This window comes from Megalops cyprinoides, chromosome 3 (genome assembly GCF_013368585.1).
Source record: "Megalops cyprinoides isolate fMegCyp1 chromosome 3, fMegCyp1.pri, whole genome shotgun sequence".
Classification (NCBI taxonomy): Eukaryota; Metazoa; Chordata; class Actinopteri; order Elopiformes; family Megalopidae; genus Megalops; species Megalops cyprinoides.
In genome coordinates, this window is record NC_050585.1 from 17,984,371 (window position 1) to 18,006,345 (window position 21,975).

Consider the following 21,975-nt stretch of genomic DNA (forward strand, 5'->3'; position numbering starts at 1 on the left):
GCGCACGGATCTGCGCGGCTCCCGGGGGTCAGGCTCGGCCCCTGTCCGGAACCACGCGTCGGACCCCGTGCCTCACAATTAAGGGTAAATCGGTGATAAACCCGAGCTGTCCCGGCACGTCTCCCAGCGCAGCGCTATAAAAAGACCTCCACCACCCCGAGCGTCACGTCCTGATTGGCCGGGGCCTGCGCGGGGAACCCGTTCCACCTTTAGCGCTGCGCCCTTGCCCGGGAGCACACTGGAGGATGGGGGGGACCACAGAGGCGGACGGGGACACGGGAGCGACGGTGGTGTCCTTGCTCTGCAGCGGAGTGCTCAGCGCCCACGAGAGCCCCGTTAGAGCCTGCGGGCAGACCTAGGCCAGCTGCTCCACGCCGCCCAGTCAGAGCGCATTACAGCACAGCGGCCTTGGCAATCGATGGGCACCTCACAGGTGGCTATCAATCACAGCCGGGGCCTCCGCCCTGGCGACAGGTTGCATTATGCCACCCCCGGTGCGTACGCGGCACGGGCCACGATGGAAAGCTCCGAGACTCAGCAGGTAAACACAGCCGAACACGTTCTATGCTTAACGTTTCACCCGCGCCTCGAAAACCAGTGACGGACGCCCCGATTACTCTGGGCCTGACGGTCGTTCCGCAGAGGCCCCCTGCGAGCAAGCGGGAGCACACCGAGCGAAGCAGAACACACTGTACTCCAGGGGCACGCGCGGCGCATTTTAATGGCCGCTGTGGAAGGGGGCAGAGATTTGTGGCCACTTTTTTCATCACAGCCTTTAAAAAAAAGAAAAAAAAAACGGGAGATGGCTTGAGGATCATTTTTCTGAGCGCAGTCCCTCAGACAATACAAAAGGCATCGTATAAAACAATATGAGAGAGCTTTTCCCCGTTTGTGTAAGTGGGTGAACAGGTGCATTCCTGATTTCACGCTGTGCTGAGCCTGTTTACAGCGATCGGGGGGGAGGGAGAAGTGGGAGGCTGGGCATGTTTACAGGAGGAATTGGGAGACCGAGCTGTGTTTACACATGCGCTGGGAGGGAGAAGAGATGGAGGGAAAAGAGAGAGAGGGAGAGGGAGAGAGGCAGGGTGGCCAAGTGTGGCAAGAATGATGAGAGCCAAGAGAGAGGAGAGAGATGATGATGAGATGGGAGGAGAGAATGGCGGGAGCTGGAGAACGAGAGGGAGGACTGGAGGGAGAAGAGAGAGGGAGGAATGTGCTAGATGGTTCGATGGTGGGAAAATAGAAGAAGTACTGGAAGACCACATTTATCAAAATACAGTAAATTTATAATCTGAAGAATAATGTGCATATATATATATATATATATATATACACTTCGCCACCCTTCCTCTGTATATATTTAATATATGTCAAAATACATGATGCATACTTGCATTGCACATTATGTATGAATTACACTACAGTATTATATTATCATCACTTACATATATATATACATTGTACTGTATATTGTAGAATATATATCTAAAATGTATGTTTCTGTACACAATACACAATATATGGTTACAGTACTAGGTGGGTATTCTATGAGAGTATATGTTTACATTAGCCATTTCATGCCACAGAAATCAAAATAATCTCCAACCCTGAAAGCGTTACCTACCTGACTGAGACACTGCTCTGTCATATCCTAGAAACACACATTGTATCGCACTTCGAAAGATTTGTAAAGGAATTTAACAGTCTGCTCTGCGCAGGCAGAGAGACAGTGGTACAAAGAAAACATCAATGTAATGTAACGCGTGTACGAAAGGCAGGGGGGGCGGGGTCTCGAGACGGGACCTCACCTGCCATCCTGTCGGGTGATGGTGTACCCGTACGCTGGCTTGTTGATGAAGCTGACATTCACGCCGACCAGGGGAGTCCCGTCGGAGGTCACCACCTGTCCTCGGATTACGCAGGCATGGCTGCAGGGGGACAGGGACACGCAGGTGAGGGGTGGCAGTGGGCGTGGTTGGAGGGGGTGGAGTCAAAACAACACAGGTGGTGCCAGATCAGATACCATATTGCCCTGCAAACGTGGACGATTGTTTTGAGTGGACCAAAAAAAAAAACATTAGGTCACGGAGTCTGTGGGGGAGATTTCTAATCTCTAATTAAAGCGCATCATGCATCCCGCTCCCTCCCCTCTCCCCACAACCACCGCAAGTTCCAATAAACAAATAACCCTCTGCAGACTTTCCAGCCATTAAAAAGTAACGACACTGAGAAGCTAAAATGAAGAGGATTTCCATGAGAATATTAACCAATATAAACGAGGGTTCATCTCTTTCAGACTCTAATATCACAGTAAACGCCTGTGTGCAGTAATGAGAGCCAGAGGTTCATTTGGTATGCAACTCTCAGAGTTGAAAATAAATCTCTGCACCCCGTGGGATCTCATTCTACTTCAAGGACCCCTGACTCCCTGTCCTATTGCAAAACAGAGTGTTGATGAAGGTGCTGGACAGACATAATCACAAAACAAGCTCTGAAAATCCTAATAATACTACTCCACTGAAGCTGACCCCAGTAATGATGGCTTTGTATAATGTTTGTATCTTCTGGCATAAAGCAAAGTTGGGCTGTTTTTTATCAGTATTAGACCTCTGCACTTGATCTCCCTTTCAGTGTTAAAAATCTCCCCTTTCTGTGAAACAATTAACAACAGCCTTCCAAATAGCCAGCCTCTATGGTGTCCTTGTCCTCACTTGAGGCAAGATCATTCACTCACAACATGAGAACCAAATGAAATACTAATTTCTTTCTTTTTTTCTCCTCCTTCGGGAAACCTTGGTTGTACACAATTACTTTGCAAACAGGCAGATGAAACAGCTGAGACTCCTGGCTCCGACACGCAGACCTATCTATGTGTATTTATATAGGATTACGTCTGCAGCAAAAGCAACAAGGGCCCTTTTCTCCCTTTCAAATATTCACGCAGGCAGTTTATTTTACAAATTCCAATTCGAGAGATGAATAGCTCCCTGTTTCTTTAAGGCACGGAGTGTAAAACTGGAGCTAAACTCTCTGCGCCTTGTGAATTCCACGCGCTGAGACAAGTGATTTAAATATTGTCTTCACAAACAGCAGCGGTGGTGAGTGCCAGGGCAGGAGAGGGAGCGCTCCATTTGGGAACCCTCCAAACAGCTGAGATTTCTCCAGTGCCACGGCCCTGGACTGGGAAAAGATGCACACCAAACCCTAAGGCCTTCTGAACACTCACAGTCCTGTGGTTGCCATGGCCGCCAAGCTGCAGGGCCATGTGGATCCATGTGGCATTTTATTTATTTATTTATTTGTGTGTTTATTTATTTTTTATCATAAGCTTTTTATCATAATTCTGTCTGAGCATTCTGAGCAGTCTGAGGACTGTAAAAAAAAAAAAACTGAACACCCAAAAATACATTTCATGTTTGAGGAACTTAGCTGCAGACATTCATTTGGAACTAAGAATCAGCCACTTATAAAAATCAAATTGTACTGGTCAGATGTGATTCTTGTGGAGCGCACTGGGTAGTAAAGCGCCATTAATCTGTACCGTTCTCATGTGTGACTGGCTGAGGATAACCTGATCCGGATGGGTACCTTTTGTGTAAAGTCAGCTTCAGTACAGAGATGGGGGTTATGTCGTTTTAGCACGGCTGCGGGTATCATGTAGCAATGTGATGGTGGTGTGCACAACCGCTACCATGATGTCTGACTTGTGCTGCTCTGCCAGATTATATATAGGTCTTCTGAAGCTATACGAGCCACTAATGAATCAAGTGATTCAAAAATGTGGACAAATGAGCAGAAGTGTGCCGTGCCTTTATCCCAGACCCAGAGTAATGAAACATGATTACGGAGCACAATGAAAAGTAAATAAACACATTACCATTTCATTGCTGTGATTGCAGTGCTGCCTCCTTTTTTTGAGGGTTTGCCACGCAACCACATTCTTAAGTGGGTAAATGGAGTGCAAGGGACAGCTCAGCTCTCCCATTAGAGGAGAGTGTAAGAGGAACATGCATTAGGCATTCGGCAAGTACATTGCGGGTCTAATAAAGAGATTATTGACAGAAGAGGCCTTTTAGAAGGAAACGTCTAAGCTCGCATGCAGCAGATGTTAACCCTTTAATCACAAAACAATAGCGGATGCCTCTGCACTAACACAATCCACGGATAGACCCACTCACAGCCAAAGACTGTTTTTCCCACTACAGTCACACAGTGCATTACCGCAGAGGGGGTGGTCATTGGACAATATGCGCTACTCCACTGAAAAGATTGCAGGGTGTGTGAGAGCAGCAATACAAGGAAATCCTTGCTGACCTACCCACCGCTATCGCTGGGGGGAGCAAAGCCAATTTGTTCTGCCACTGTCCCAGTCATTATTGGCAAATGACAAAGCTGGTTTTGAACCTGGACCTGATCAATTTCACGATGTACTCTTATTTGAGAGAACAGGAAGACATACTCTTGACTAGCAATGACCAATCAGAGACGCGGCATCCCATACAGCAGGTTTGGCTATTTGATGTTTTTTTTACGTGTCACTCATGGCCCTGCCCTTGGTCCCTGGTCCCTACCTCACTGTTTCTTGTGATGAGGGACACCTGTGACAACCCTCCAATCCCTCCACAGCAACCGGAAGTGGTCAGAGACTGATGCAGGACTGAACAGGGGACCCCAGACACCCTCCCAACCCAGGTGGAGTCCTCCAGGGTCCCCTGTAACGACGGGCCCCGCCTGTTTGCGCAGCTGGAGAGCAGGCAGCGACAGTAAATAATGCACAATCACAGATATTTTTAGGCGAGCAGAGGTCTCCGCCTTTGCACTCTTCATTTATTCATGGGCAATCTTCTTTGGAGGGAGGCAGCGGGAGCGACTCGCTCCTCTCTCCTTCCGGAGGAAAAAAGGACAAGGCGGAAAAGAAATGTCGGTAGTCCTCGAGCAGATGTCAGAAAGCGTTTCACAAGAGCGTCGGCTGACACATGTAGCGGCGCCGGCGAACCGCGGTTGCCATGCACCTTCAGCAGGCAAGGCAGCTAAGCGTATTCACTAAGGATCCTGACGTCAACAAATTGGTCGTGATCCAATTTTGAGCGACAGCCCCCGGACTGCAGTGGCTTGCATAAACACAGTGCTACACGTCAAACAGGCTCACGAGGTACAAAGACGAGAAAAGACAGGGGGTGAAGGGAAAAAAGGCGGGATCTAGATGTGTAATATAGCGGGCTGGCCTTTACTGGGGGTAACAGTATGTCGGGGGGATGGGGGGGCGCGATGAAGCTCAGCTGCAGTAAATGACAGCTGTAATGAGAACTGGCAGCCTAGGACACGTAATGCAGACACGCGAAAGTAACACGGTCTACCGTACATCTCCTCGCCCATCACAGAAATGTGATGTGTGGCAAATTACAGCAGAGGAGCTGATACTGAACTGAGGCCCTTCCAAACATCCCCTTCCACTCCAAGGACTCAGCTGGAGCCAGGCAGAGGCTAAGAATAGATTCCTCTGAAACTAGGACCTTTTCCACACATTATGCCTCTGCCTTTAGGAGGCAAAAAACCCCATCCAGGCGTCACAATGAAAGACGTCTCCTGACAAAAGCTACTTCTTTGACTGCTTTCCTGCTTTGACTTTCTTCAGGTCTTTAATCATAAAATAACGAGGCATAAGTCTGTTCGTTTTCATGCCCGACTTGTTTTTTGTTTTTTTTTGTTTTTTTCTTGTTGTTGTTGTGAGGGAAAACGAGGGAGAAAAAAAGAAAGTAGGATGAAAAAAAAAGCATGAGCAACACAGCAACACAGACGCAAATGGGCCACAATCTCAAGAGCATTTTAAAGAAGAGGAGAAGGAAGACAAGGGGAAAAATGCACTCTGAAGTGATGGGGGGACTCAGTGATTCCCTACAAAATGAAAGTCTCTTCTCTGATTCTATTCCCCAGGCGTCCAGCACTCTGCCTTTGGGAGATAGCTGCAGCTGCATTAGCGAAAAAGTCATGAAAATGTAAGCGATATCCATTTCTCTCAGCACCAGTTTTTTTCTATTCACTTCACTGTGTTCCAGTCTCTCTCTGTCATACTCTCATCTCTGTCTCACTCTATGTAAGGGAAACCTCTCTGGGCTACCATAAAAATATTTGCTTCATGAACTACTGGTAATCCAGTGGCATAAACACTTCAAAGGTCATATAACTTAAAAAAACTCTAGTTAATATGAAGAAGTATAACATAAAACAGAGGGAAAGTGTTTGGTTGGATTAACAAAGAATTTATAATCTGCATAATAAATAATCTGCTGTAAAGGCCATCTACGTGTGTAACCTGGTATGTTGAACCTTCCCAACTCCAACTCCAATTTGACATAAATTTTAAATGACATACATTAGGTCAAGCTATTACTCATTTTTACACAAACAGCCTATGTTTCCTCTGTGGAAAGGATAAAGTAGTGCTTCTGTGTTGAATGTGAATATTGCATTAGTGTACTGAGATGTTTGAAAAATCTCTCAAACAGGGGAATAGGAGGAGAGTGCAGGACGACTGAAGTCTGATGGGGGCAGCTGGGCAACCTCACAAGACTGTGGGGCAGTTGGAAGACCTGTGGTGCAGCTGGAAGACCTGAGGGGCAGTTGAGAAGTCTGCAAAGAATGAGGGGCCTGGAGGATATCTGAGGTGACTGAGAAACATTCACTAAGTCAAGTGAGGGGCAGTTTTGCGGAATTCTGGAGGAGAATGAGATGCAGTTGGCTGAGCTGCGGCTCATTCAGCCTGTCTCGCGGCCACTAACCTGCCATCGAAGGGGTTGGCCCCGGGGATGACGTGCGTGCTGTCCCGGCCCACCAGGAACTGGACCCGGTCGTAGAAGGACTGCAGGTTGCTCTGGGTGGAGGGGATCTGTGTCTCCTGGATGATGTCCAGTGGATCTGGAGATCCCACGCACAGGGAGGTGATGTGACAGGAGGCCTGCAGGCAGCAGTCTGGGTCTAAGCAGTCAACCAGCCCATCTGTGCAGAGAACAAATGCAGGGCACAAAGTGCACCAAGACAAGCGCGTGAGCCAAGCTTACCTTCAAAAAGCAGGGGGCCTTCTGGTCACGGCATACTGATGAGTGACTACCTTATGACACCCACACGGCTAAACGATCGCACCGAAAATGCTCAGAATGTATCTATTTTATTTACAGGCAAAATATGATACAGCTGTTCCTGTTGTCACATTTTGTGTGAAATGAATTAAACTTGCAGTCTGCAAAAAAGCAAACATCCTAGATTCATTATTTTACCACAGGGTGGAGGGATACCCTTTCTTTTCTGCTGTTTAGCTTTCCCCTGGTTGGCAAAGGCCAGCGATATATCTCTGACGTGTCTGTGGAGCACACTTGCAGTCCTGAACTGGAACATCTGATTCTCTGCTGCTCACTGCTTTGTGGACCCCATCCAGCCAGATGGATGATAAAAATAAGCCCCTTTTCATAAGTCAGTCAATTCCCTAGTAGGCACCCGTCTTAGCTGCTCTGAGCGTGGTGCACTGATGGGCCGATAGGCAGCCCCTTCCATAAATAAAGGATCATTCTGAATTATGCAGGCGTCTCGGTGAGACCTGAAGTTGCTGGTGTATAACACGTCCAGGTAAGGGAACATGCTTCCTGCTGGGTGCTGAGTCGTGAACGGAGCTGCACAGGCCAGTTTCGATTTACAAGGCCCCCGTTCGGGCTCACCAGGGATCTGAGGCTCCAGGGCCCGGCGCCAAGAGAATTACAAAAAAACCCCTGCCTATCCCTCCGCTTTTCAGGAGTGTGACTATTCCTTCTCTCAATAAAACAAATGCAGACAGGTCTGAGCATACCCTGATTAAAATGTTAAAATGTTAAATGATAAAACCAGGGCCAGCAGGTATACATTTTTTTCCCCACAACATTTTCCCCTCCCCTCTTTCTGTTGGAGTCGTGGAGGCTTTATGGTGCAACCTTCATCGACATTATATTAAATACAACTTACAGCTGAACTTCAGTGGCATCATTACCTCCATCGTTGTCCTTGCCATCGCTGCAGGCGGTCTCCATGGACGTGTCGCAGCCGTTCCCCCTCCAGCCCAGCTGACACACGCAGTACCAGCCACTGTTACCCAGAGTGCACCTGCCGTTGCCATTGCACAGGCCCGGGCAGCCCTCTGCGCAGTCACAGGCAAAGACACAACACAGACACAGCCGGTTCGTCAGCCACATCAACAGCGTGGCCCCGCCCAAGCCGTGCTAGTCAGAGGACAAGACGGCCCGCTTTCAAACCCATGCAGCAGCAGTTTTGTACAGATATCGATTGGGCCCAACACTGACACTTTACTATAAAAACACAAGTGGGTGTACTGTAAGCAGAATTGTGAGAAGTAGACATTTCAGCTTGAGGGGGTAATTTCTGGTACGCCATTTCTTGGAAATGCCTCGCTATTGCCCACTGAGGCAGAATCATAGACCAAAGACTTAATCAATATTTGCTCATTAGTGTGTTACACTGTACTCTGAGAAGGGAAAATGACCACATGCTGTAATATATATTTGTAGTGCTGCATTTCTGTTTTTTATCCTTTAAAAAATGCATATTAAAGGCAGATCGTTTAAGGTTTTCTGCATTAGGATTCACCTCATCATCAACGTGTTGCCCTCTGTAACTTGCACAGGACAGGGAAAATGAGAGACAGATATATCAGGCAGAATACACTGCATAATATGACAAGTGTTTTTTTTGACATTCTGTAAAAAAAAATTGACCATAACCCTTGACAAGCATGATAAGACAGCTGATCAAGGTCAGCTGAGAATCAGGAGAGCTTGACACACTGAGACAGGATGAATGGATACACAGCGCATTCTCGGGGTAACGTTGAACATCAGGGGTTCATGTTGAGGTTCAAAGCCCTGGAGAATGCCACACCGAGCTTGGTGGGATTGGTTAGGCTTGGGGCTCTATGCAGCATCGCAGGGAAGGAAGTGTAGCTAGCACATATCTGTGATACACTGATCCGTGGGAGATTCTGTGCGCAGAAGTGGCGAAGAGGCCGCCAAACATTCACTATGCAACCCCTGCCTTCTCAAGGACACGCGCGGTATCGAAGCGGCGGATTATTTTTCATCCAGCATTTTCCCCCGACGCTCATCTGTTACCTTTTGATCCAATCTTCCTGATGCAAGCGGAGATGAAAGGAGGAAAATCCTCAGTGTTTTGAAATGCAAAAATCCCCGACACATACCGCATTAGCTAAAAACGCCCAGGCCGTTGAAAAAAAAAAGCATCTCTCCCGACCCACTTCCATCAGCTCCGACCGCTGCCGCTGCTGCCTCACAGATTCCACCTCAGAGGTTTCGTAAAGGGATGAGTGTGTGGGTGCGAGTGTGGGTGTGTGTCTGTGAGAGAAAGAGAAAGAGGCAGAGTGAGGTGTATGTAAATGTGTGACAGAGAGAGAAAGAGAGTGTCTGTCTATCTGGTAAAGAGGGGGTGGGGGGTCAAGCAGCCTCATTTATTTATGAGCACTGTTTGAGTAGGCCTCTTTATCTCAAGTACGGGCAGACGAGACTTCAGCAGTAAAGACTCTCCGTGCTTTTATTGTGTTCAACTCAGACCTCCTTTCTTACTCAAGAAAGGCAAAGATTACCATTATCAAAGTCCTTTGCTTTGATTAGAGAGCAATGATTCTATTCTCAGGACCTAAATATGCGAGGGTTAACCTCTTTTGCCAAAACCAACCAAATAACCTAAATAACCTGAGAGTGAAGTTGTGCATCTAGAGGAAGATCCTGAGCTTCTGAGATGGCTGAAGCATTGTATCACTTGAATATATTTAGGCATACTTCCATATACAGTATATAACAACAGGCTGATTTACAACAGAGCATTACCAAATAACCAATGGCTTAGGCCAAACAACCACTGGATTTTCAGCCATCCTATTGGACATCTCCATGAAGGCATCCAACAGACCAGAGGAAAGATTGTGCCATAGATAAAAACCACGGCAGACTTCTTCAACCTTTTCTTGACGCGCTACTGCGGCAACTGGCTCCTTTTACCTAAACAGGCCAAGTTAAATCGGCCCAATTGTGTCCGTCCAAATTTTCTAAACCAAACCAGCGAAATCGGGCAGCAAGGGCTCCCATCACAGGTGGTCTGTGACTAAGAAAGGAGAGGGGGAGGGGAGCCAACCACCCCCTGCCACCCTCACCAATGTGCACACACCCCGCGGTTCTCCACTACATCTTGCACCATCCGGCGTGCGGGCTCTTCTAATTAGCAAGGATGAGGCTCCAGCACCTACTGGGCCCCCCTTCCCAGCTGCGAGAGTTATGAATTATGCATGGAGCAAGTAAAAGAGACCCCCGAGCACAGGGAACTGCGGTGCCACACTGGGGCATCGGCGCACAGAAAGAAAACCACACCCTTTCTGAGGCGGGAAGTCAATGATGGATGTGAAGATTCCCTGACTGCCAACTGCTGTACAATGGCGTGACAAAACCTGTGTGGTAAAACGTGAATGATAGATTAAGGATTCATTGGGGGTAAAGTGTGTGTGTGTGTGTGTGTGTGTGTGTGCTGGTATTGGGGTTGGTGAGGGTTGGAAGGTGTGGCAGAAGCAGTTCCCAGATCAGGATCTCCCCTTGGGAGCAAACAGGACGTGGACACTGGCGCGCAGGCCAGGCGTTAATGGAGGAAACACTGGGTCGAGAGTATGCTGTGGGCACGGACGTGAATGACAGGAGAAACCAAAGTATGACAGGAAGGAAGGAAGGAAGGAGGAGGACGGCCGTACCTTTCACTACCTTATCCAGATAGTGAGCTTGGGAAATAAGAGACAGGACATTTAAGGGATCGAACAGTGCCGTTTCTACTGCATACACAAGGCAGCCAGGCAGTGTTAGTCGTTCCCGCCGCAGAGACATGGAACAGGGGTGAGATGCCCTGCATGCACCACAAGCATTACAGCAAGCACGAGCCAGGACAGAGGGAGAGACAGACACATGGACAGAAAATAACATCTCTATCAGTCCCCTTTGCCAAGCCTCACGGTCAGCAGAATCCCACAGAGGAGCACCTGGGAGAGTCCATTTAAAACAGACAAGGCACTACACTCTTTAACCTTTCTGCTTTCCACACCTTTGTCATGACAGGGAGGTTACAGCTACAAAACAACACTTCAGTCTAAAGGTGGGAGGTACATTTATTTCTATACAGATGCGATGTCAAGCAAATTAAGACCTCACCAGCAGGGCAGAGCTGCGGGCTATAGCGTGTGTGGAGGTTATGAACATCATTATGTCTCAGGTCTTTCAACTCCAATAATGGAATTCCATTTCAGATTGAGATCTTTTGCTTCTTAATGGACTCTACTACTCTCCGAGAGGTTCCAGACTGGAATGTCTTCTTCAATATGAAATATATAAGAGGCATATCAATAATGCAGGCACGGCATATTAAACATTCACAGACTGTACCTTCACTGTCTTCGGTTAGCTGCAGTTGAAGATGTCCCTAATGTTCTTTGTGAAAAAGAATCTTCCCCCGGTCTAATTCTGGAATACGCTTTCACCTTAATGACTGCAATTCTTCTCTTTTATCTGTCTTTTTTCTCTCCCTCAGGCTCCCAATCTATTTAAGATGCAATATTGTCTTTAGCTGGAAAATGTAAAAGGCCTTTGTTGTTTACCTACTGATTCCATATTATCTGGGATACTGAACCATGGAGTTTGATAAACGGCACAATTAGAAATGTTACAGATGGAAACATTAATGCCGACAAAGAACGGCTTCTGACAGTACCTCTCCTGTTCAGGGATATCAAAAGCAATTCTTTGCAGGAAGGACAATAGGACACAGAATGGGAATAGCAGGTACAGAGATAGGAAGCTTATCGTGACAGGCATTCTGGGAAAAGCAAGCTTTTCTGCCTCTTGTGTTATGTGGTCGTTCAGGTGGTCCGTGGGAATGGGCAACACTTAGGCTGACACCATGAGAGAGATAGCTAATTCAATAAAAGGCTAAAGCTGATGTTAATCTCAGCATTTGACTCCCTCGCACACGACATTGATCCTGGCAGACTCCTTCACCTACGGGCTTTTTAACACAGTACATACATTACCTATTCACACAGGCATTTGCTGAATATACTCAGGCCAAGTGCCTTGGCTCAAGGATACAGCCACACTGACCCACCTGAACCTGTAATCCTCTGGTTACAGACCACACATCTTCTATCCATTATCTTACGCTACTGATCCTCTCAGAAGCGCTTGCTCTATCCTAGAATCATGAGTCCTAACTGAATAAAGTCTATACAGCTCACTTGACCAGGTCAAGAAACTACAGTTAAAAATGGCACCTCAGTGCATTTCTAGCTGGCTCACATCCGAGATTGCCATTCCCGTCAAGAATGGCTCCAGGTGAAAGAGTCAGGGATGGTTATCCTGGCCAGGCGGCATGGGAAGAGGAGTACAGAATGCACACAGTCTCAGTCTGCTGCCTGGCCTCATATTGAACAAACTCTGCCAGGGCCCGGTGGTCCACTGCCAACACAAGCATTTAAGGACCTCCTGGGCACTAGCCACGCGCTGCTTTTCAACAGTGCCACACTGCCTCTGTCCCTCTGCATGTGGGCTAGCGCTAAATATCTCTGTGCATCTGTTAATGAATATCACAAGCACTCTAATCACTGACATTTTTAAAATACTTTATTGTGACCAGATCTGATTACTGATGAACAGCACACTGCTAAAAGCTGTGAATTCATTTTACTTGCATCTTATTGAATTTAAAGCCAGCCTTGTGAAAATTGAAACCGTATGCGGCCTAAAACAAGCATTTTACTTATCAAGGAGTTCAGAGAACGTTCGTCAGGGAGGCGTAATGAATGCTAAACTTTGAAACTCAAACTTTTTTTTCTTTTTGTTCCAGTCAACTGACTCTTCCCTGAAAGAATGCCTTTCCGGTGGTTGCTCCCCTCGCGATGAAGCAAATGTTTGCATTTGAAATCAGCCCCCAAAAAATAATGGAACGGCAAAGGATGAGGGGAGAGAAATGAAAGGACACCTTAGCACGTTCCCACATTAAAATGCATGAAGTCAAGCCTCAGATCCTTGCGCAAACTCGCTCATGCTAAGCTAAGTTGCACAAATTCAATTAAGCATGCTTTCCCCTTTATTTCGCTCAGTGCCCCCCCGCCCCTCCCGCCACCCCCCACACACATTTCACCCGACTACACCCCCACCCCGCACTCCCCCCGCCTCCTCCCCAATGCCCCTCCTCCCTGCCTCCCCTTTCCACCCTACCAATAGTGCAGTGCTCTCCGTTCCAGCCTGGGCTGCACTCGCATTTGCCGTCCTTGCAGGTGCCGTGCTCGTTGCAACGCGGGTGACACGCCCTATGGTCGCAGCCAGCGCCCGTCCAGCCGTCGTCGCAGCGGCAGGTGCCAGACACGCAGATGCCGTGGCCGCCACAGTCGGCTGCGCAAATCTCTGTGGGAGAGAGGGACCCCGGGGAGAGGCGGGTGCACAGGGACAGACAGGGTTTAGGGAGAAGACACAGGAGGAGGAGGAGACAGGGGGGGCGATGGGAAGACAAATCCTGGAATTATTGTCATGGAGAAGCGGCCACGCTCCGCTACCTTGTCCGACGGTGACTGAAAAGAAATTCCTGCACCTCATAAGGGTAATCCCTTTCCACAATAAGAATCTAATAAGCAGATTACAAAGAAAGGACACGGCTTGTAAAGGCCTTAGCCGACTGATCCCCCACTTCGCCTCTTCCTTCTTTTGGAAATTCCTCTTTTTGTGTCATGAGGAAGGAAGAGAAAGAAGATCAGCCAAAAAAAACCCCAATTGTGTCTTTTTCCAAAGGAACTGAGACACACGTCAGATTTAATTTAATACCGGTGAACGCCTCCCCAGTGTGCCAGGGCTCTTCTCGGTATCTCCTGCATGTTGTGAAACAAACAATTGCATCACTTTGGGAAAAAATAAACACTTCACACTGTTCACCCCGTGCCCTGTCATTTACCTTTCAGGCATTCTAAAAAAGACAAAGAAGCACAAATGCCAAACAGCCCATTACTGTGTTGTGATGCTTCTTAAACAGTCCTTTGCTATAAGGGATTATTGCTGCAGAGAAGCAGGAGGTTGCAGATTGCCTCTGAACAGTGTGTTTGTAGTTGCTGAAGAGAGAATACAGAGAGGGCAAACATCACTAATCCATTGAGTCTGTTGTGTCGTTCCAGCCCAGCGCTGACGATTCCTCAAGCCACTGCTCGTGTCCAGCTCGCAAACAAGCCCTGACTTGTGACCAAAATCCAAAATGAGCAAGGCGGAGAAAAAGAAACCAGAACACCACAGAAAAAGGTAGGCATAATCATTGCCGGATAATATTTTTCTTACAACAGACAGCTGGGGTAAATTTAAAATTGACCTTTTGTGAAAGGAATCCTGAACTTGGCAGAGGAAAAGAAGCTGCAGTCATGTATCCCAGGATCGCTAACCAGTATTATTTCCCAGGGCGGCCGGAGTCCACAAAGTCTATTCAGTCAAGTCACGAATGAGTCAATTACACTTTATGCGTTACCTCCTTTGTCATTGCTGAAAATTAAACGGTGTTAGCTGAAGTCTCTTAGCCACAGTGCATAACATGGCATTACCAGATAAGTAGTTCTAAAGAGAGATCCCTCCTCCTTGGTAATTACTGAACAAGGCTTTCTTGAATTATGCAAATGCTCTTAATATCGCATCATGCGTCTTTTCAATTAGATGCATCTGCACGCCTTTTCATTCAGGGCTACTTAATGTAGTCTGGGAAACAGCACTCTTGTGCATGTGTGCTTGCAGACACACACACACACAAATATGCAGGCACAAGCACACACACTCACACAGAAAAAAAAACAAAAAAAAAACAAAAAAACACTGACATTAACCAAGCCAAGGTCTGACTATTTAACATCAAGGAAACAAAGAAATGTTGTTATCATCTATGAAAGCATTCTTTTGTATGGCAAATTGACTCTCAGAGTCAATTCTGCTTAACAGACGCAAATGGCATAATTAATGACCTGAATGCTGTCTCCAGTAAATGCATTATCAAGGTTACAATTAGCAGAGGCAGACAGAGATGCAGTACAAAGTAAGCAGATGTAATTCTGACATTCATATTCAATCAACAAATCATTCCAAAGAACTGAGAAGTAATTTAAGCAATACTGTTATAGCCAAATACAGGTTTCTTGCCTAACTTTCATTTGCAGGAATAATAAAAAAAAATGTGTTAAGAGAAAGTCACATGCATCCGGAGGAGAGAGTGAGAAAATTGTGTTGTCACTGTACAGGCTGTTCACATATATTGGCATATTACCCACAATCTATCAGTCAAAATAGTCTGATAGTCAGTAGAGTCTGAGTTACCCTACCTGGCTTCATTCATTTATTTTCTCTTTGCTCAAGGTTTGCGAAGGAAAAGGAACTAATACAATCATTTTACAAAAATACAATGTAATCACAGCTGGACAAATTATGCTGAAATGGCAGGAGGACTGAGAAAAAAGCCTTCGCACCTCACCGCCCTGAGACATCTGTTGACATTTGTCTTTTGCATGCGCTTGTGCGGCGGATGGCCAGGGTCTACTGTATTGTACCGCGTGCTGATTGTGAATGAGGGTCACGTGGGGTCCCCGGCAGCTCGCAGCCTGGCAGGTGGCTGATGTTGTGTTCCTTTTGGAGGCCGTGGGGGGATGGGGAGGGGGGGACAGAGGCCGGGAGGCCAGACGCTGTCGGCATGCAGAGGCCCCCTTTGGCCACTTGGGAAGCACTACAGCTGGCAGGGGTGAGACACCACTTACCACAGGGACTCCAACCATCCACCCTATAACCCCCCTTCCTTGACAACCAATCATATACTGTGGGGATTCCCCTGGCTCCAGCGCCCCACCCCCTGCTGGCCAATTAGCTCCCTCCAAACCTCCATTCTACCAGCCCAATCGCCTCCCTAAATGACCTCTGATATGAATAAGGATAACTCGTTATAATAAAGCAGCGTGCTTCCTCATACCGGAATCTGAATACATTGCTGGTCATTTCCCTCGAAATAGCTCCTGGATTATTTAATAGGTCGGTCAGCCCACGTGCAAGTTACGTGACCTATTACGCTATAAACCCAACCATAAAAACAGCATATTGAAACCCTTACCCCATTTCTGAGTCATTCTGCACTGACAAATTCATCAGCTATTATAACAGACGCACAGCACGGGCCACTAAAAAAATAGCAACATCCTTAACGTACGTTTTTTTTATTAGCTGAAAGGTCAACGTGCTGCAGTCTTCTTGCATGGAGCCGAGTCTGCCCGTTACTTTGAGCCTGGAGACGGGGCTAATTTTAGCGTGCTCTCATGTTACCACGCTATGCAAATACCCTCAATAGGGGCCCTGACATCTGCTTTTGTTGTAGTACAAGAGCCTGAACAGCACCATTTAAAACTCATAAGGCGTTCTGCTGGTGGATGTGACTTGCTGGCATGATCAGTCACAGCTGTGCGACAGCAGAGACAATGGGGGAAAGATCCAGGGCTCTGCAACAACACTCTGCAGGCAGCGACACAGCAGAACTGCAGACGGTGTCGTGGAATCCGCCAGACTCCTGAAGCGGGAGGGGAGACGTACAGGTTCAGCACCTGTTACGGGCCTACAGAAACCCTGCTTGGAGAAGCATCCCTCATTAGCATGGCTCTGTTCTGCAGTTTGGGCACGGCTGTCCAACACCCCTCAGTTTTGAGGCACATGCCTTTGCTCCCTCTTACAAAGACTTACAAAGATCCCGATTTACAAAGCAACAGCAGATCAGGCGTGACCTAGTCGTGAACTCTGACCTCACGGCATCTTGAGGAGTTTGTGCTGCTCTCCTCCTAACTGCCAAGTAACCTTTCGCACTTCGAACTTCAAGGACAATCCGTTTACACACTGAATACAAATTCAAGGTCAAAATCTGAGTGCTGGCTAATCATCACCATGTGTATAATCTTCACTTTTATGACAAACGGTTCCTTTTTACCCAGCTACGATGTTTATCAAATGAGGAGGCCCCAGCGAGCCGGCTCCCTGTTGCAATAAACAGCAGGCAATTAAATCATGCCGTGTGAGAGATTCAACTTTAAATTAAAAATTGCCTTCCAAGACATAATGACTGGAGACGGGTTTATCTATAATAATACAGTTTTGGAGAGATTTATGAAATGGACTATTTACCATTCCAAATCAAAATGACAAAAAATCCCCCATAAAAAATAAGAATGAATAAATAAACAAACAAACATACACTAATCATTTCTATTTGACACAAAAACAGAGCGATTGGGCCCCATATGTGGAATCTTAATTTCATGGACTACATCTACAGTACAGTACATTACAACTGTAATGAAAGGTAAATGTGACTTTTCATGAAACAGAAAAAACAAATATTATTTTTTCACAGCTATCCATTTACAACAAGGTCTGTGTCACATTGTACGAAAAATATAATACAGTTAACTCCCTGTAATGGCATATCTACTGCATAGCATACTTATTGAATAGTGTATATTTAATCCCTTGACGTTACTACCGCTATAAACATACCTGGATTAAGTGCATAACGTCACAACAGTCCCAATCACATGCAATTACATGACTACTGACTGCACACAATAGCGTACAGATGGAAAGTTTAAAAAAGTTTTAAAAAAGCCTTCAAAGCAGATACAATAGGAGCACTGTCATTTCCACCCTGCAGCTGTCATAATGCATACGTCTCTAGGACAATATTCATTCCTGCTGCTGTTGTCAGGGGTGAAACTTCATTTGTTGAACACTCAAAACACATTTGATTCTGACTGGCTCAAGTGAGTCACATGGAGTGTTTGGATCAATGGGAGCGCTGAGCGTTCAGAGAATGTATAATGTCTATCCACTTCTAACCCGAGCGGTCTTCACCTGCAGTCTGCAGTGGCAGATGTCATTGTACTACACTGACACAAAAGGCAGCTGCATTTTTCTACATGACATACATTACTTTTTACCATTTAAATTATGACAGTTCGAGCAGAATGACACACATAGAAGCTCTGCCTGACATTCTAGAATCTTCTGTGGCACTGTGGACGAACCTTCTATTGTAGACTTGAACAAAGATATTGATTGCCTGCCTGGCAGCTGCATGCATTTGTCTGTTGCATTTAATCAGCGGAATCATTGCAGTGATACCATTATAAGTGTCCTATTTTCAGATGTGCCACTGCCTCCTGTGGAAGTGGGTAAGGTTAGCTGTCCCTCCGGGGCAGGCGTGACTCATCTGCCCAGCAGTAAAGTTCAATATCTGCCGGTGCATGAATCACTCACCTGTCGAGCAGTCGTGTCCGGACCAGTTTGGATCGCAGCTGCAGGTCCCCAGCTCTGGCAGGAAGGCCCCGTGTCCTGAGCACTGGTCCATGCAGGAGGCCCGGGGGTCCTCGCAGCTGGGACCCCCCCAGCCCACCGCGCAGTGGCACTCCCCGCGAACGCACACGCCTCTCCCGGAGCACGTCGGGTCCAGACAGTCCACTGCAAAGGATGGGAAGAACCAGCGTGACCAAACAGGGTCACGCAACAGAGGACCGTCCCGACCACTAAGGAGGATGACGGCTCAGCAGTGGGATTTTGCTGCAGGTTAAGGTCAACAGGTGTAATACTTACACACATGCACACAACAGAGGATCAGTTGAAGGAAACATATCTGCAGTTTAAACTATGCCAATGGATACCTCCCCAGCACAGGTGCTCATTACACAGAGTAACCTGTGAGTATGGCCTGTGCTACCCTGCGCTCTACCCCAGCAGCCTGTGGTGAGCTTTTCGCCAGCAACAGGAAGGATATCCTAACGAAATAAACCAGGCTGCTGGAGGTCTCTTTCTTTAGAGGGTGGTTTGAAACTCTCCCAGCCCAATGCAGAAAGAAATCATGCCATGAGGTTACAATATCTCAAAACAAAATTTAAAAACTATAATAAAACTAGGCAGGGCAACTAAATATGAGAGGATGTATTGTAGGATGTATTATAGTTAACGTTTAAAAAAATTTTATGTCCAAAAAAAGGTGGGCATGTAGAAACTTTTTAGCGGGGCCTCATTAGAAATAAGTATAACGAGATCTATAAAGGCTACCCATGGCAACCAATGGCACGTCTGGGCTCAGCAATGCTTCTGCTGGAGCATGACCCACCCAAAAATTAACAACAATACCTGTTCACAGATGGTAAGCGAAGACCCAACTGGCCATAGCCAACAGAGGGGAGCTGCGGGGACGAACCATGGAAACTCCTCTTTACCATAACATAATAGGTATAAAGGCCACTTAAACAGGGCAAACAAGATTTCTCATCTCTAAGCAGATGGTTTGGAGTCAAGGCGCAAAGATCACCAGCTAACTGACAAGAACATCTCTCCTGGCAATTAATCACTCCAGCTGAAGGTCGCCAGGAAAAAAGGTAAAAATCTTAAAGGGCCCTCGCCCGTGCTCTCCTCCCCTTTTTATGGACGACGTCAGACCCAAAATAGAATGGGGGTGTACAGGGTGTCAGAACCCCCCATTTATCAAACTCCCAAGGACCATTTTTCATTTTGAAACGGGCGCCTTCAAGAGCTGTCACAGACAATGGCTACTTCAATCTTATCTTGGCTTGCCTTATCCCTTTAGTGAGCTTGTAACGGATTAAAGTCACGCCCCCCCACCTTCTAAAAACCAAGCTTATGGGATTTCGGACAAAAGAATAGTTTTGTTTTGTTAATGGAAAAACTGTGGGAGCCTCCAAAAAGTTGCTACACACAACTGGAAAAAGAGCAAGCCTCAATATCAACTGAGGATTGAGATGTGGACTTGTAGGATACAAAACTCCCTTTTCTGGCTCAGCTTAAATAAACAGATGCAGTGCAGAATTTTCAAGAGCCTAATTTATCAAATATTAAGGGCTATATTCCTGGATAACTGACAGATGCTTACCACACAAACTTGGGGTAGAATTGTGAAGTGCAACTCTTACAATATCTTCCAGACATTCCCCATGTCTTGAAGATATTTTAAGGGTTATATCAAGTTTGAGGAAGAGCAAACCACGGAGCGTTGCTAACAATTTCTCCTTCACCGGAATGAATCGGGGTAGGGGAGAAGGTCAAAACGACTAGAGGGGAAACGGGCTGGCGGAAACTCTTAATCAAAACAATTTTTTTTTTAACGGAGGGGGTCTGTGACCCAATCAGGACAAGCCTAGAACAAGCTGTTCACCTTCCTCGCAGTTGTCGCCCTTGTAGCCGGGGTTGCAGATGCAGGTGCCCATGATGCAGGTGCCGTGGCTGCTGCAGGTGACGTCGATGCACTGGTTGGTGGGCACGTCGCACTCCATGCCCTTCCACCCGATGTGGCACATGCAGCGGCCCTTGAGGTACTGCCCGTTCCCGCTACACAGCACGGGGCACGAGGCTTCAGAGAGGGCAGACACACACCAGCTCTTCAGAACGGTACCTTTGTTTCCCCTCGCATTTTTCTGCACACTTGCTTAGCATATGGATGTTTCAGAGATTATCGTTAGACACAATCCAGAGGAACTTGCATAGCTTACAATTTTTTTAACATGTTCTACTTTTTATACAGCTGGATATTATCAGGGGAAACTCAGGGTAAGCACCAGGTTTGCAACAGCAATGATCCTCCTGGGAAACATACCAGCAACATTGTGGTTATGAGTGCTGCACCTTACCGATGCAAAGTGCTGCTGCCCCTATAAAGTCTATGAAACCCCCACAAGCTACAGAATAACAGGCATGCAGGCACGCCTGTAGACATGCTTCTGGCCATCTGTAATCGTAGCACGAGCAAAAGCCTTAAACAAAAGGAAAAGGAGAGGGAGACCACAGTGTGTGTCTGTTGCTGTGTTGCTGTATACAGTTAAAAGGAACCTGAGGTGGCTCTGTTAGAATATACAACCCAGAGAAATAGCTGGCATAGTGGTGGTATTACATGCGTGTGTAACTCATCTTCATAACAGCCACTGACTTAATGAGTGCTTAATGTGCTCTTTCCCTAGTTTTCATTTGAAAAAAAAACTGTTTGTTTTTAGAAAAAAATATGTTAAATTCAAACACAAATGTATGTTGTACTGTTACTGTAATGTCGATTTGGGGCCATGTTTTCAGGAAAGAGCCACAGGTGGTCTATAATTTCAACATTTGCTGACAAATGAATTAAGGATTCAAATATATGCACACCAAACCAATTACATATCCAATGGAGATGCAGACAGTGAGCTTGTGCATTTTGCTGTTAATTAAAACTAATTTAAACTACCTCTTAAAAGTTTTGTTTTTACTCACACATCTTTTTCAAATAGCAGTAATTCCACTCCAATAAATTAAAAAAACTGCGAGTTATTTACAAACGCTATGTTGATTTTTGCATTCATTTAACAATATTATGTGTTTGATGGATCTTTACAGAGTTCTGAGCAAACGCGAGAAAAGTATGCCACCTGCAGAGATGTGATTAAATGTGCCTATTTGAATGTGTGGAGCGTTCAGCAAATGGATGAGCATTAAGGCCAAGATGCTCGGAAAAAGAGTTGAGAGAAACGTCTGTGTAGACCGACGGCTGTATTGAAATCTGCTGAACTGTGCGGGGGCTGATCGGCTTGTCATTGATCATCAATAGAATAACCGATGGCTTAGCAAGGACTTCAAAGCACCAGGCCATAATAATGTGAGCGGAAACCTTGATATGCTCTACTGTGGGTTTCAAGCTGACTTTTTCAAAAAGGAGCAGTCTGGCTCTCGTTAGCCAAGGGCTCGACTCCAAAAAGTTAGTGAAAAACATTAAAAAAAAAGATTTCAAAAAAAAAAAAAAAGCATTCCATGTGCTGTGTGCTATGTCCTTTGAGCCGAAAGGAGATGGAAGCAATGAACA

General features: G+C 46.4%; 1 protein-coding gene across 7 annotated transcripts in view; it reads right to left on the bottom strand.

The window, feature by feature from the left end:
- Positions 1 to 21,975, bottom strand: part of LOC118774279 (teneurin-4-like) — a 185,787-nt gene that overhangs the window by 48,350 nt on the left and 115,462 nt on the right. For all 7 annotated transcript variants that reach the window (XM_036523508.1, XM_036523510.1, XM_036523511.1 and 4 more), the window contains 6 exons: positions 20,305 to 20,499; positions 18,387 to 18,587; positions 13,302 to 13,487; positions 8,015 to 8,161; positions 6,780 to 6,996; positions 1,809 to 1,928 (listed from right to left, as the gene is read on the bottom strand). In XM_036523508.1, the coding sequence (XP_036379401.1) occupies positions 1,809 to 1,928; positions 6,780 to 6,996; positions 8,015 to 8,161; positions 13,302 to 13,487; positions 18,387 to 18,587; positions 20,305 to 20,499 (1,066 nt within the window). The remainder of the gene's footprint in view (positions 1 to 1,808; positions 1,929 to 6,779; positions 6,997 to 8,014; positions 8,162 to 13,301; positions 13,488 to 18,386; positions 18,588 to 20,304; positions 20,500 to 21,975) is intronic.